The sequence below is a fragment of the Panthera leo genome, chromosome D2 (assembly GCF_018350215.1).
Source record: "Panthera leo isolate Ple1 chromosome D2, P.leo_Ple1_pat1.1, whole genome shotgun sequence".
NCBI classification, from domain to species: Eukaryota; Metazoa; Chordata; class Mammalia; order Carnivora; family Felidae; genus Panthera; species Panthera leo.
The window spans coordinates 70,959,571-70,972,016 of NC_056689.1; the positions used below are offsets into that span (position 1 = coordinate 70,959,571).

The 12,446-nt window shown below is 47.0% G+C and overlaps 1 protein-coding gene across 1 annotated transcript in view; it reads right to left on the reverse strand.

Moving 5' to 3' along the window:
* Window positions 1–6,082, reverse strand: part of ABLIM1 (actin binding LIM protein 1) — a 158,600-nt gene extending 152,518 nt beyond the window's left edge. The window contains 1 exon segment of the mRNA XM_042908656.1: window positions 5,576–6,082. Within this exon segment, the coding sequence (XP_042764590.1) occupies window positions 5,576–5,591 (16 nt within the window). The 5' untranslated portion in view covers window positions 5,592–6,082.
* Window positions 6,083–12,446: the final 6,364 nt, after the last annotated feature.

Sequence of the window (12,446 nt, forward strand, 5' to 3'; positions counted from 1 at the left end):
GATTTTCATCTTGGTCGGATGAGTCTACCTTAGGAGGCCGTTGCTGTGGGAATTTGGAAAAGTCTATTTGTTGTTCTGTAAAAGAAGGTGTTTGTGATGGAGTACAAGCTGTTTTATCCTTTCTAGCCACCTGACTGGGTAATTACAGAGGCAAGAGGCAGGGCCACCCAAAGTCTGGGAGTGGTTGGCTCAAGCTGCAGCGTAGATGCTCACTGTCTCCATGTTCTTAAGTCCACTCCCTCATCAAAAATTGTTCTCAAGAGCTCCAGGTAAATTTAAGTCACTGTGTTCCTCCTCTTAGATTTACTTATATGTGCAGCCTTAACTCTAATTATAGAAATGAAGTCTTCTTGAATTTCTGGGTAAACATCTTTTAGACATCTGTGAGTAAATGGCACAGGGAAATGGGTTTATTATTTTTTTAATGTGAAATTCTTTCCCGTAGCTTTGGAAGTCCCAGTATCTGGACAGCCCTACTGTAGTGAAGGTAGGCTGGGCAGAGTCTACTTCCGATGAGAGTAGCACTTTCATTTAGATCATAGTAAGAGCAGTTCACACTTGGATTTTTTTTCCTCTAAGGTGGAATATGACTGGAGCTTCCTTCCTTCCAAAGACGCAAAGTTCAAAACCGAGCTGCGTGCATAAGTCACCCATCAAGACCATTTATTCCAAAACCTGTAACATCAGGTTGTCTCCCTTAATAGACAGCTTCTCCTTAGACCTTGTTTAGGAAGTGTCGTTGTCATTGGTGAAAAGCTTGGGGCTTTTCAAGTTAAGGAAACAGTGAAGAAGCTAGACAAGCCCAGGAGTGGGGAGGGGAGGGGCATTAAGCATTAATCTGGGAAGCCGAGTTGGAAAACTGAACCAAAAAGAGGCTGTTAAACACCAAAGCGAGGCCTGAGGGGCAACTTGGACATGAGGAATAGCTACACCACAGAGAAAGATCTACTGTTCTCAGACCTCCCCAGAGATGGAACAGAAATGGATTTCAATTACATCAGGCAGTGTGCACGCACCTGAGTGGGTAGTGGCTGTGTGTTTCGGGGAGGGGTGGGGGGCAGATACCACTAGAGGCAGCAACACTAGACGCCTGTAAAGGTTTTTTACAAGACTGTATACGAAGTCAACAAATACTCGAGGAGATAGCACTTTCTTAAGTCGCACAGGTGATTCAGCTGTTGTTTCATTTTCCGTGTGTTTACTTAGGTGTACAGAGTAATTCTAGAAGAATTTACAGAAGGGATGGGCCCTTGAGAAGCATTAGAAGGAAGCTGTACTTGAGTTAGGTCTTTGACAAATTCAGAAAAGGAGAATACAGGTATTTCCCGCAAGGGCCAAAGGGGCAGCGTGACACAGGCTGGAGGGAGGAAATGGCCTCCATGATGACTCAAATAGGACCAATGTGGGGAGAAGGGGAGCAGAAGTACAATTAGCAGAGGTTTGGGAGCCAGACAGGACTGGGTAGAAAATCAGCTTCTCTACGTTCCAGCTAAGTGATCTCTGGCAGGTTTCTAAACCCCTGCGAGCCTTCCCTTCCTCATATATTAAAGGGGAGGAATACCACTGACCTTGACGGTTGAGAGATTAGAGACCATGTATTTAAAGCTCTCAACACAAAGCCTGCCATTTAGTATGTGTTCAATAACCAGTGGATATAATAACATTAAAAATAATAAAACAAGATGGGCTTGGTCAGGGGTGTGGAGGAGGTAATTTAAGGACTGGAGGAATCCTCAATGATCGGTAGGAAGCTCTGAATCTTACCTTGTCACTCATTTAGGTTTTTGAGCCGGAAATATGAGGACATCGGTGCCCTGAGAGGATTACTTTGGTGCCAGTCTGTAGGACACATGGGAGACACAAACACCACTGTTCTCAGAAGCTACCAAGAAACAAGAAACAAGCTTCTCTACGTTCCAGCTAAGTGATCTCTGGCAGGTTCTAAACTGTGTGTGCTGTGTGTGTGTGTGTGTGTGTGTGTGTTTGTCTCCCGTTCACCTGAATGTCAGGTGGAGAGTACACATATCTCCCTCGAGGGTGGACTAAAAGGAGTTTCCCTGGGTCCCACTCTACCTTAAGAGCAGGTTGAGCCACCCAACAGTCTCAGAAACCAAACAAAAAAGGGTGTGCCCAAATGTAAAACTCTATTTACCTTGATGTGTCTCCCTCACTGCTAAATTCTTATTCTCTCACATGGTTTCCAAACCGTAAGCCTCCCTTATTATTTAAATCAGATGAGTGTTCACATAACTCAGTCTCTAGGGTGTATTCTTGTTTTCTCTGACAAAAACCATAAATCCCTTTCGTACTTTTAAAGCGGGCACTAGAACACACACAGAAGCTAGACAATTAGAGCTTTTAAATGAGGAGAGTGGGCCTCTGGAGTTTAGGTCGATGAGAGCGTATTCAGGAAGGCACATATTGACTGATAAACCCGCCAAACTCTCTCCTGCTCATCTGTCACAGGATGCAGCAAGGGTAAGACGTCCTTGAACACATCAGAGAAATAACCATTTCATCAAGATTCCGGGATCAATAAGCGTCTACAACTGGAAGTGGACGGGCGACCGGTTAGCAGAAGAAAAGATAGCGAGGGTCCAAATGTATCAGCAAATGCTATTCCACACTAGGAGAGGTATTATCTGCAAGCAACCTTTCTCTCCCGTCAGGGTCAACCCCAAACCAGATACATGCAAACTTTGCCCGGGAGAGAAAATAAGGGCTCGAACCAATGCGAGCTAAGCCATCCTACGTGGTGAGCACAACGCAGCATCCATTATCCCTCCTTCACAAGGGCCCCCGCGTTCCTCAGGACGGACGTGCCACGAACTAAACCCGCTCAGGGGAGACCTGCGTCAGCTCCGGGAGGAAGATGCGAGGCGTCTCTGGGAGCAAGAGGAAACGGAGAGGACTAGAAGAGTCCGGGGATGGAGAAGACAAAGGTTCGGGTCCCACCTCTGAGCACAAGCCAGTCTGTTTCAACTGTTGAGAATCTAGGATGGGCAGATACTAGGTAAGCTGTGCACGAGAAAATTACAGATGGAGACGCGGTGCTGCTTCAGAGGGGCTCACCATCTAGCGAGAGAGCCAGCGGACGTCCACACACCGTCCTAAGTGCAGTCACCGCTCCACGCACGCCATCTGATGGAACGCAGAGGATGAACCCTTGGTCCAACCACCCGCTGTGTGACCTTGAACAATTTCCTGACCCTTTCGGAACCCCCGTTTTCTCCTCTCCAGGATGGATGCCTGGACCACGTGCTCCCCCGTGCCCGGTTCACTTTAAAAGCTACGGTGGTAGCCTTCTTTCCACAGAATCTCTCGTGTACCTGCCCCACATCCTGCCTTCCTCCGTTGTTGGCTGAGGTTGCGGAGAGCTGGGAGGTGGCAGCACGGACTGGCACAGACCTCAAAATAAAAAAGGAACAGCCTTTAATCGGTGGCGAAGGGCAAAGATAGTACTCGTATGTGACCTCTCAGTGGCCCATCCCCACGTTCCAATTAGAAAGTGGCTACTCACTTGTAAAGTGAGCGTGAGCCCAGCCGATCAATCTGAGTTTGGGGACACCTGCAATGACTCGGAAAAGGAGTTGCTCTTTGGGGATCCCTGATCCGTGGTTTAGAGCAGGTCTTGGGCTTTCCTGGGCTCCGTGGGAATGGAATCAAGAAGCGGCTTTTGGGGGCGCCTGGGTGGCGTAGTCGGTTAAGCGTCCGACTTCAGCCAGGTCACGATCTCGCGGTCCGTGAGTTCGAGCCCCGCGTCAGGCTCTGGGCTGATGGCTCGGAGCCTGGAGCCTGTTTCCGATTCTGTGTCTCCCTCTCTCTCTGCCCCTCCCCCATTCATGCTCTGTCTCTCTCTGTCCCAAAAATAAATTAAAAACGTTGAAAAAAAAATTAAAAAAAAAAAAAAAAAAAGAAGCGGCTTTTGTAATCCCCTTTCCCATCACCCACAAATTACTTATATTGGGGAAACAAACTCCAATCCATGAGCAACAGAGATCAGGGCTGGGGTTATTCTAGTCGGGTAGAAGGTACAAACGGAGAACCCTGGCCTTTATGAAATGTCAGCATCTGTATATGCTGCTCTGAAAGTTCCTGAAAACATCCCCCAAAGAGAGGGAACATCATTAGAAGCATCTTTATTCACACCAAAACATTTCACTCGATTACCACCTCCTCAGTGAAAGACCAAAGCTAATTCAAGGGATTATTAAAGACACACAGGAGCAGAATGGATAGAGCAGAACCACGTTTCTCTTTGTCCCAAGGTGCAGCCTTAGCACGGTTAGCTGTCATGACCCCATTTCTCCAGCCATCCGTTAATATAACAAAACCAAACTGAGTTTCTAGCAACAAGAATCCATTTGCGTTTGGCGTGTTTACCTCAAAGTTACTCCGTGTAGGGGCTCTCAGTGAAAACGGATGCAGATACATCATTGAAATGGTTCAAGGAAGCCCCAAAAGAACAGACATCCGTGTTGACGGAGAAAGTCATGGCCCACAGCAAGAAAGCGTGGCAGAATAAATCCAAGCTTACCAAAGAGCAAAATTAAAGGGTGGTTACTCACATTTTAAAATCATGTGTTTAAGGTCCCTAAGACATATTATTAAGAGGGGGAAAAAAAATCAAGTCACAGAAAAACGACAGAATGGTCCCGTTTTTATACTCCTTCTGACTATCTCTCTCCCTCTCTCTCTCTTAACCTCTCTAGAAGGATACACAAGATTGACGAATGATAAGGGGGAATTGAGGTGGACAGGGTAGGGGCAAGACGCTTCCACTTTTCGCTCTCTATTCTCCTGTAGCATTTCACTTTCTTAAGATATATTTTATGTATTAGTTGGATCATTAAAACCAAGGATTGCTGTGTTCTTTTTACATTTTTCAGATAAGCTAATAATTTAAACTAGAATTCAATTCTGAAAAATTTACAATTCAGGACCACACCCAGTTCAAAAAATAACGCACACCTGCGCGGAGTGCCCCGCCTTCTCCCTTTTGACATTCTCCTCGCCACCTGATTTGCCACCTTTGAGAGCGCATCCTTCACAAAGGTGTCTGGAGGGGTGGTCAGGGATACCATGGGAATGCCAGGGGATTAAAACAGCACACCTGAGACCCTCCAAACAGCCCGCTTCTCTGCTCAGCCGGCCCCAGCTAGGCCGGGTCATGTCCCAACACGGCACAAATCTGGCAAAAGGACCCCTTCGTTACACATCGTCAGTAACTTATTGATTTGAGGGGGGCGGGTGGTGAGGAAGAGAATGAAGGCTCGCTAGGCTGGGGGGGGGGCAGGAAGGCAACTCTCAAACACAGCGAAACATTCAAGATGCAATTCCAAATCAAAAGAGACACACATTAAGGAGCTCAGCTGTACAAACACTCCAGAAATAGGATGCGCTTCAGACGCCGGCGGCTAAATTAAAGGTTCTTAATGACTTCACAATACAGAGGGTCTCGCCCCAAGAATATGTCTGCCTGGCTTTCGACTGATCGTCCCCCATGAGGTGGCCGAGCCCCGCAGCACCAATGCAACTCCTGCAACCATGCACAGGGATCGATATTTATAATTACCTTTCTCCTTCACCATGGCAACCGGGTCCTCTGGCGAGCAGCGCCGAAAGAAACAGCAGTAAAGTCTGGGAGCGGGAGCGGGAGCGCTCCTGGGCGGACAGATCCGCGGTGCAGACGCTGCGAGGAAAAGCCCCCCGCATCCACTCGCGGGGTCTGGGGCTTCTTTCTAAAATCCCGCCCCCATCCCGGGGGGCCGAGCTCCCGCGCCCGCCCCGCGATCGCCGCCGAGTGGCGGCCGCGCCCAGCTCGGGGACTCTGCCCTTGAGCCGAAACCTCTCGCTACAGCAGCTGCTGCCGTAACAAATGCAAAATTCCACTGTCCTAATCTCTGGTCACTGACACCACTTTGCATTCCTCGCGCCCAGGCCCGGGAGAACGGGCAACAAAACGCTCCCTTCCCGGAGCCTGATAAATCATTGCCAGAAGAGGGGGGCCGAGGAACGGCCAAGGGACTGTTTCAATAAAACTAGTCAATTGTTAGCTCATTAGTTGCCTATCACCGCTGCTCCCTATTCTTATTCCGGCTTCGTTCGGACACACGGAATAAATAAAATTAACCGTAGTAGAAAAATCGAGAAATAATGCTAGTGACTCCAAGCTCATTTTCTTCAACTTTGGAGGCTCAACTATAATGAGTGAAGATTGGCCCTGGCGCTCCCCGCCCCCGCCGCCCCCCAGCCCGGCTCCCCGCCCCCACCCGCCTCCTTGGTTTTCCTGAATGGGGGACAGAAGCCCGAGGGGATCGAGACAATGAGAGCCAGCCCGGGAAGAGGATCTTTCAGGATTCAGTTCCTTCCAGGATCATATTCAGGATCGAAGCAAAAATCTGACTTATCCAGTTAGGTAGGATTCCGACTTCCACCTTCTCTCTGCTTCATTAGCGTTTTCTAGACAAGCCCCTCGGATATGTGTATGCGAGCAGGAGGGACACTATCCGCAAAGTCGGAGGCCAACAGCCACACCCGCGCCCCTCAAGCCCCTGAGCCCGGCGCGCAGCCGCACTGGCTGCTGACAAGGCTTTGGATTTCTGACCCACGGGGTCACAGGTCAGTCTCCGAAGAGCAGGGGGCTTCTGGGTTCCCAAAGTCCACGCCCACCCCAATCCAGCACCTGTCTCCCGAACCCAGATCCTCCGGCCCCACCCCCAGCCCGGGCCCCACGTTACACATCTCCACCATGTGGGAGAAACGTGACGAGCAAGAGACAAAAAGGCAGACGCAGCCCCACTCGGGGAGAACAGCAGATGGCCAACACATCTTTCCCAACTGGAATGCACAGCCAGTATTAGACTGTATTTACTGCAAATATTGTAACGTGTTGGGTCTAAGAGAGCCAGGGTAACAGAAAGGAATGAAGTCAAGCAACCTGCCTGGGAGGTTGTTTATAGCCGACGTGAGGTTTAGTGGGGTGGGGAGGCCCTTTCCTGCTGGTTTTCTGATGGGTAACAGTAGCAGATCTCGAGCAGCTGTGACATTCCTACATCTGTGACTCAGGGTTTTACTATTAATAGCTTGAGTGTCTCAGCCGGGAAGGGCTAAGTCCCCTCCAACCCCTGAATCGTCTTTTCTACAAAACGTACTTTGCTCCCACTGCTCCCTGCCCCCGCTGCAGCCCCACGGGTCATGTTTTTCCTAAGTCAGCAGCCAGCTGGAGTCTAAGTGCTCCTTGAAGCAGCTTTACCAACCTCCATTCATACACAGGAGCCAAGCATTAGAGCAACGCCCCGCAAGTCCAGGGAGATGGGCGGGGCTCAAGAGCGGTGCAGGGAGCAGGGAAGGAGTCGTTGATAGTCCCCAGTTTTCATGCACTAAAACTTCACCTGTCTGCTCCTGCCCCTCTCCCCCCAGTCACCCCCAGAGCTCGTAAAGAGACGCTGACAAGCAAAATTAACCTCAGAGAAGTGGAGTTAGTTTGGTGCTGTGAGCCTAGCAGGTGAATTTATTTTATTGTATTTTTGCTGCATAGGCACCGAGGCACTTCTCTCCGAGGCTTTCATGTTATTCAGCTCAAAGCTGAGGGAACAGGGCTCTCTCATCCTTCTCCTTCCTTCTGCGGCTCACTCTGTCCCTCTCTCCCGATTGGAATGAGACAGAAAAACACCACTGGGTTTCTAGTCCAAATCCAATCCTACCTCAATGTTCCCGGTATTGTAAATGCAATTAGTTCAACTTCTCTCTTACTCGGGATGACCATTTTTAATCCTGAGATTTATTAACCAAACTGGCCCCTATTACAGTTCTGAACCTTCCTGTATACCTCGGTGGATAAAGTGCACAGAAAACCTGATTTAGAAAGGCTCTCTGGCAGCTTTAGAGACTAAGCTAACAGAGTGACAGTTGGTGCCTATTCATTTTCAGAGAAGCCTTTCCTAAAGGAAAATACTACATAGTGGTTCAGAGAGATTCCCTCCCTCCTGTGTTTTCCATGGAAAGAATTTTCCTGCACCACAAAGTGAATGAGTCACCGGGCATTTAGTTGCTAAATAGCAGTCATAAGTTCCCCCCAACAATCAGGCACTGCTACTTTAGGATAAAAGCATTCACTGGGTACTTTTAAGATAACCAAAGAGGGTATTACTAAAGTTATTTTTGGAATGTGGGAGAGTAAAACTAAATTGTTTTTGTCTCCTTGCCTCTGGCCGACTGGTTAAGAGCTTAGAGAACAGAACCAAAGCCTGGATATTTTCTCCTTTACCAGTAAAAGCTACAAGCGGTGCGGCAAAATAAAATGCAAGAAAACTATGAAAACTATAAGGTTCACAAGATGGCAGGCCCTTTTATTCTTATTTTTAGAGATGATTTCCATAGAACTTATCTCAATCTCATTCCACTCAAATGAGATAAGACTTCCTAATAACTGACACCAACCCAAGGTTTTATTTGTTGTTTTATTCACCCAAACTGACTCAGTGCTGTCGTCCTTTTTCATTCACTCACAAAATGAAGCGAGCGTTGTCTACAAGCGACCAAAGGACAGCAACCATTTTGTGGGAGAGAAAAGCCATGCTAGCACACAGCCACTCTTGGCAAAAATACAAAAGTGCATCATTTCAATAGAAGCCACGCCAATCGAAAGGGAAATGTTGCAACCAGAAAACAGACAACCTGGCGGAGCCCTCTTCCTCGTTGTCCTCTCTCTTCAACAGAGCCACCGATTGCCTATTGCTTGGGCACCTGTACAGCGGGAATTTCAGGACCCCTCTGTGACTCCTGGACCCCAGGCTTCTAGGGATCGAACATCCCTCAACACATCAGGACCCACTGGCACAAGAGTGTGCAGAATCTTTTCTAGCAGAATCCAGCTGAAAGAAAACTCAAGATGGAGTTCCTTATTTGCTTTCTGTTTGATGTTGACATCGATCAACCTCACTGCAGACATTTATGGAGCACCGCCTGTGTGCCAGGTACAATGGGGCTGGCAGGTCAAACACAAGAGGAGAGAAACCACTGCTCTGGGGTTGCTTAACATCTAGTGGAGGAAATGCACACACACTAATATTCTCAATAAAATAAGGAAGGTGTTAAAGATAGAAGTAGGGTGCAACGGCTTCCAGGCAGTGCTGAGCACCAACTGGGAGCCGGGAGAAGCTTCCAGAAAGAGTGAGAAGGCAAGCAAAAGCTGCCAAGTGAAGAAAGGGGGTAAGATCATTCATTCCAGGCAGAGGTAGCAGGGAGCAAGAAGACGTCAAGTAGCTCACTGCTCATGGAGAACAAGAAAAGGCTCAAGCTAGGGCTGGGATGGTAGTTCAGAGAAGGCTCTGAATGCTGCACTAAGGAGGCTGGACCCTAGAATTGATGTGGTTACAGTCTCAAACCTGAGCTACCTGTTTCTTTCCAAATTAAGTTCAGAACACTTTCGCTTCATCTCAAAGTCTGCTGCGGTCTGTTTCCAACAATATTGCCTCCTTCCTCCAAATTAGGTGTGTGGGTGTATGCATATCCAGGGAATGTCTATGTTTACTAGTTTATTTAAATATTTCCCCGATAGAAATACAAATCAAAGCCACACTGAGATACCACCTCACATCGGTCAGAGTGGCTAAAATGAACAAATCAGGAGACTATAGATGCCGGAGAGGATGTGGAGAAACGGGAACCCTCTTGCACTGTTGGTGGGAAGGAAACTGGTGCAGCCGCTCTGTAAAACAGTGTGGAGTTTCTTCAAAAAATTAAAAACAGATCTACCCTATGAGCCAGCAATAGCACTGCTAGGAATTTACCCAAGGGATACAGGAGTGCTGATGCACAGGGGCACTTGTACCCCAGTGTTTATAGCAGCACTTTCAACAATAGCCAAATGATGGAAAGAGCCTAAATGTCCATCAACTGATGAATGGATAAAGAAACTGTGGTTTATATACACAACGGAATACTACGTGGCAATGAGAAAGAATGAAATAATGGCCTTTTGTAGCAACGTGGATGGAACTGGAGAGTGTCATCCTAAGTGAAATAAACCATACAGAGAAAGACAGATACCATATGTTTTCACTCCTATGTGGATCTTGAGAAACTTAACAGAAGACCATGGGGGAGGGGAAGGAGAAAAGTTACAAACAGAGAGGGAGGGAGGCAAACCATAAGAGACTCCTAAATACAGGGGACAAACTGAGGGTTGATGGGGGGTGAAGGAGAGGGGAAAGTGGGCGATGGGCATTGAGGAGGGCACCTGTTGGGATGAGCACTGGGTGTTGTATGGAAGCCAATCAGACAACAAACTATACTAAAAAAATATTTCCCTGATAAATAGAAGGAAACGGTAGCCATGTACATCTCACACACAGCATTTTAAGTAACTCGGACCATATGGGATTGTAGTGATGGCTTCATGTCCATGGCTTCATGTCACAGCCATGTAGGCTGTGAGCTCCATGAAGGCAAGTAGGGTTTCACATTTTTCTCCCTTCCCAAGGGTACACCCTGCAGGCCTCCGGGGATAGAAATACTAGGGGTGCTTTGAATGTAAACATCAAGACATCTTGGTCCCCACCCAAGATCTGATGATTCAGATTCTCTGCAGAGGAGGCTGGAGCTATAGCCAGTTCTCTAAGTGACCAAGAATCACTGCCCTAGCACGCTGGCCTGTAAAGCAGGCGAATGTGAGGTGCACAAACACAGCTACACACCATGCTGCCACATCTAAAAAGCAACAGCCCAGTTGGTTAAGCGTCCGACTTCGGCTCAGGTCACGATCTCACGGTTCGTGAGTTCGAGCCCCGCGTCGGGCTCTGTGCTGACAGCTCAGAGCCTGGAGCCTGCTTCGGATTCCGTGTCTCCCTCTCTCTCTGCCCACCCCCCTCCCCCTGGAGCTCTGTCTCTCTCTTTCTCTCAAAAATAAATAAACATTAAAAACTAAATAAATAGCAACAGTGCAGTTAGTTAACCACCAGACTCTTAATTTCAGCTCATGTCATGATCTTGTGGTTTGTGAGTTCGAGGCCCGCATTAGGCTCTGCACTGACAGTTGAGGAGCCTACTTGGGATCCTCTCTCTGTCTCCCCCTACCTCCCCAACCCCCCGTGCTCTCTCTCTCAAAATAAATAAATAAAATAAACTTTAAAAAAATAAATAAAAAATAAAAAGCAATGCCTCTTGGTCAGCTAAAATAACAATCATCCGGACATTCACTGCGAACTTAATGGAAATTTATTGCAAGTGAGGATTCCAGAGTTTCTTATGGCCCGAGACAAATTCCTAAATGTCCAGGCCCTCTTGATCTTACTCTCATGTCCTCAACAGAGAATTCCGAGGATTTTTTCCACATGAATCTCACTGACTCGAGGCCCAGCAAAGTTCTTTTCCATGAATTCTTCAAGTCGAATTATTTCACATTTGTATGCAAAATTCCCCCCACTGTCCTCCTCAGAAGCCAATGTTGAATTTGGATCTGAGCAATAGTTTGCAGCTTAAGAAAAACTACTAAGGTATAAAGCTCCCTATAAATAATCCACTAAAGATATAAACTGCAGAGAGAGCATAAAACAAGCCATTTTCCTACGTGTGTCCTAGAACCTATTACCAGAATTCACAGGATCTCTTGATAGTAAAAGCGTTTCGCGGAGGAGTTTAGCCTAATGGAGGTATGTGAGAAGTTCACAAGAAATACAGAAATAGGTCTGAATTACTTGGGAAAAGACCCCTCAAAAAAAAAAAAAAAAAAAAGGCAGTTTGTTTTTAGCTTTATCTTCTTTCCTTAATAGTTTCTAGGTAGAAATACAATGAGTGGGCAAGAACAATCCAGATGCTAGATCATCTAGAAATCCAATGGCTTCCCTAGGAACGTTCTCTTTTTTCTGGTATTTAGTGCCGCCAGCGTCCTGAGCTTGACTACATTGCAGTGAAGGATTTACATGTCTATTTTTGCAAAAGGCTCTGGGCTTTCTGAGGGAAGGGGTCACCTGTGAGTATCTGTATTCACGTAGTGACAGGAGCAAAGTAGGAACGCAATATTTGATGAATATTAAGAATAAATGGCCCTAGCTTATCATAGTAAGTCAAAGTAAGTATTCATTTTATTTTTTTCAGTTTGATAATCAAATAGACTGATTTAAAAAATCTCACTGAAATACAATAAAAGTAAATTCGGTCTCATAGGTAAGTCAACCTAGCAGTTGCGTGAAAGATGCAAAGCCATAATTCACCTTGGAGAGAAAGCAAGCTGAAAAGAAATGTAACCAGGCAGTCGTCTTACCGAGTCCCGAGTCCCGTTAGTAACTAGCCCTCGATACCACTTTTGTCGCCATTTACAGAATGTTCGTAATGCGTCAGCCACCATTCTATCACCTCATTTAATCCTTGTAACAACTGGATGAGATAATGTTATTACAGCCTCACACATGAGGGAAGAGATTTGTCAGAATCCAAAGCTTTGT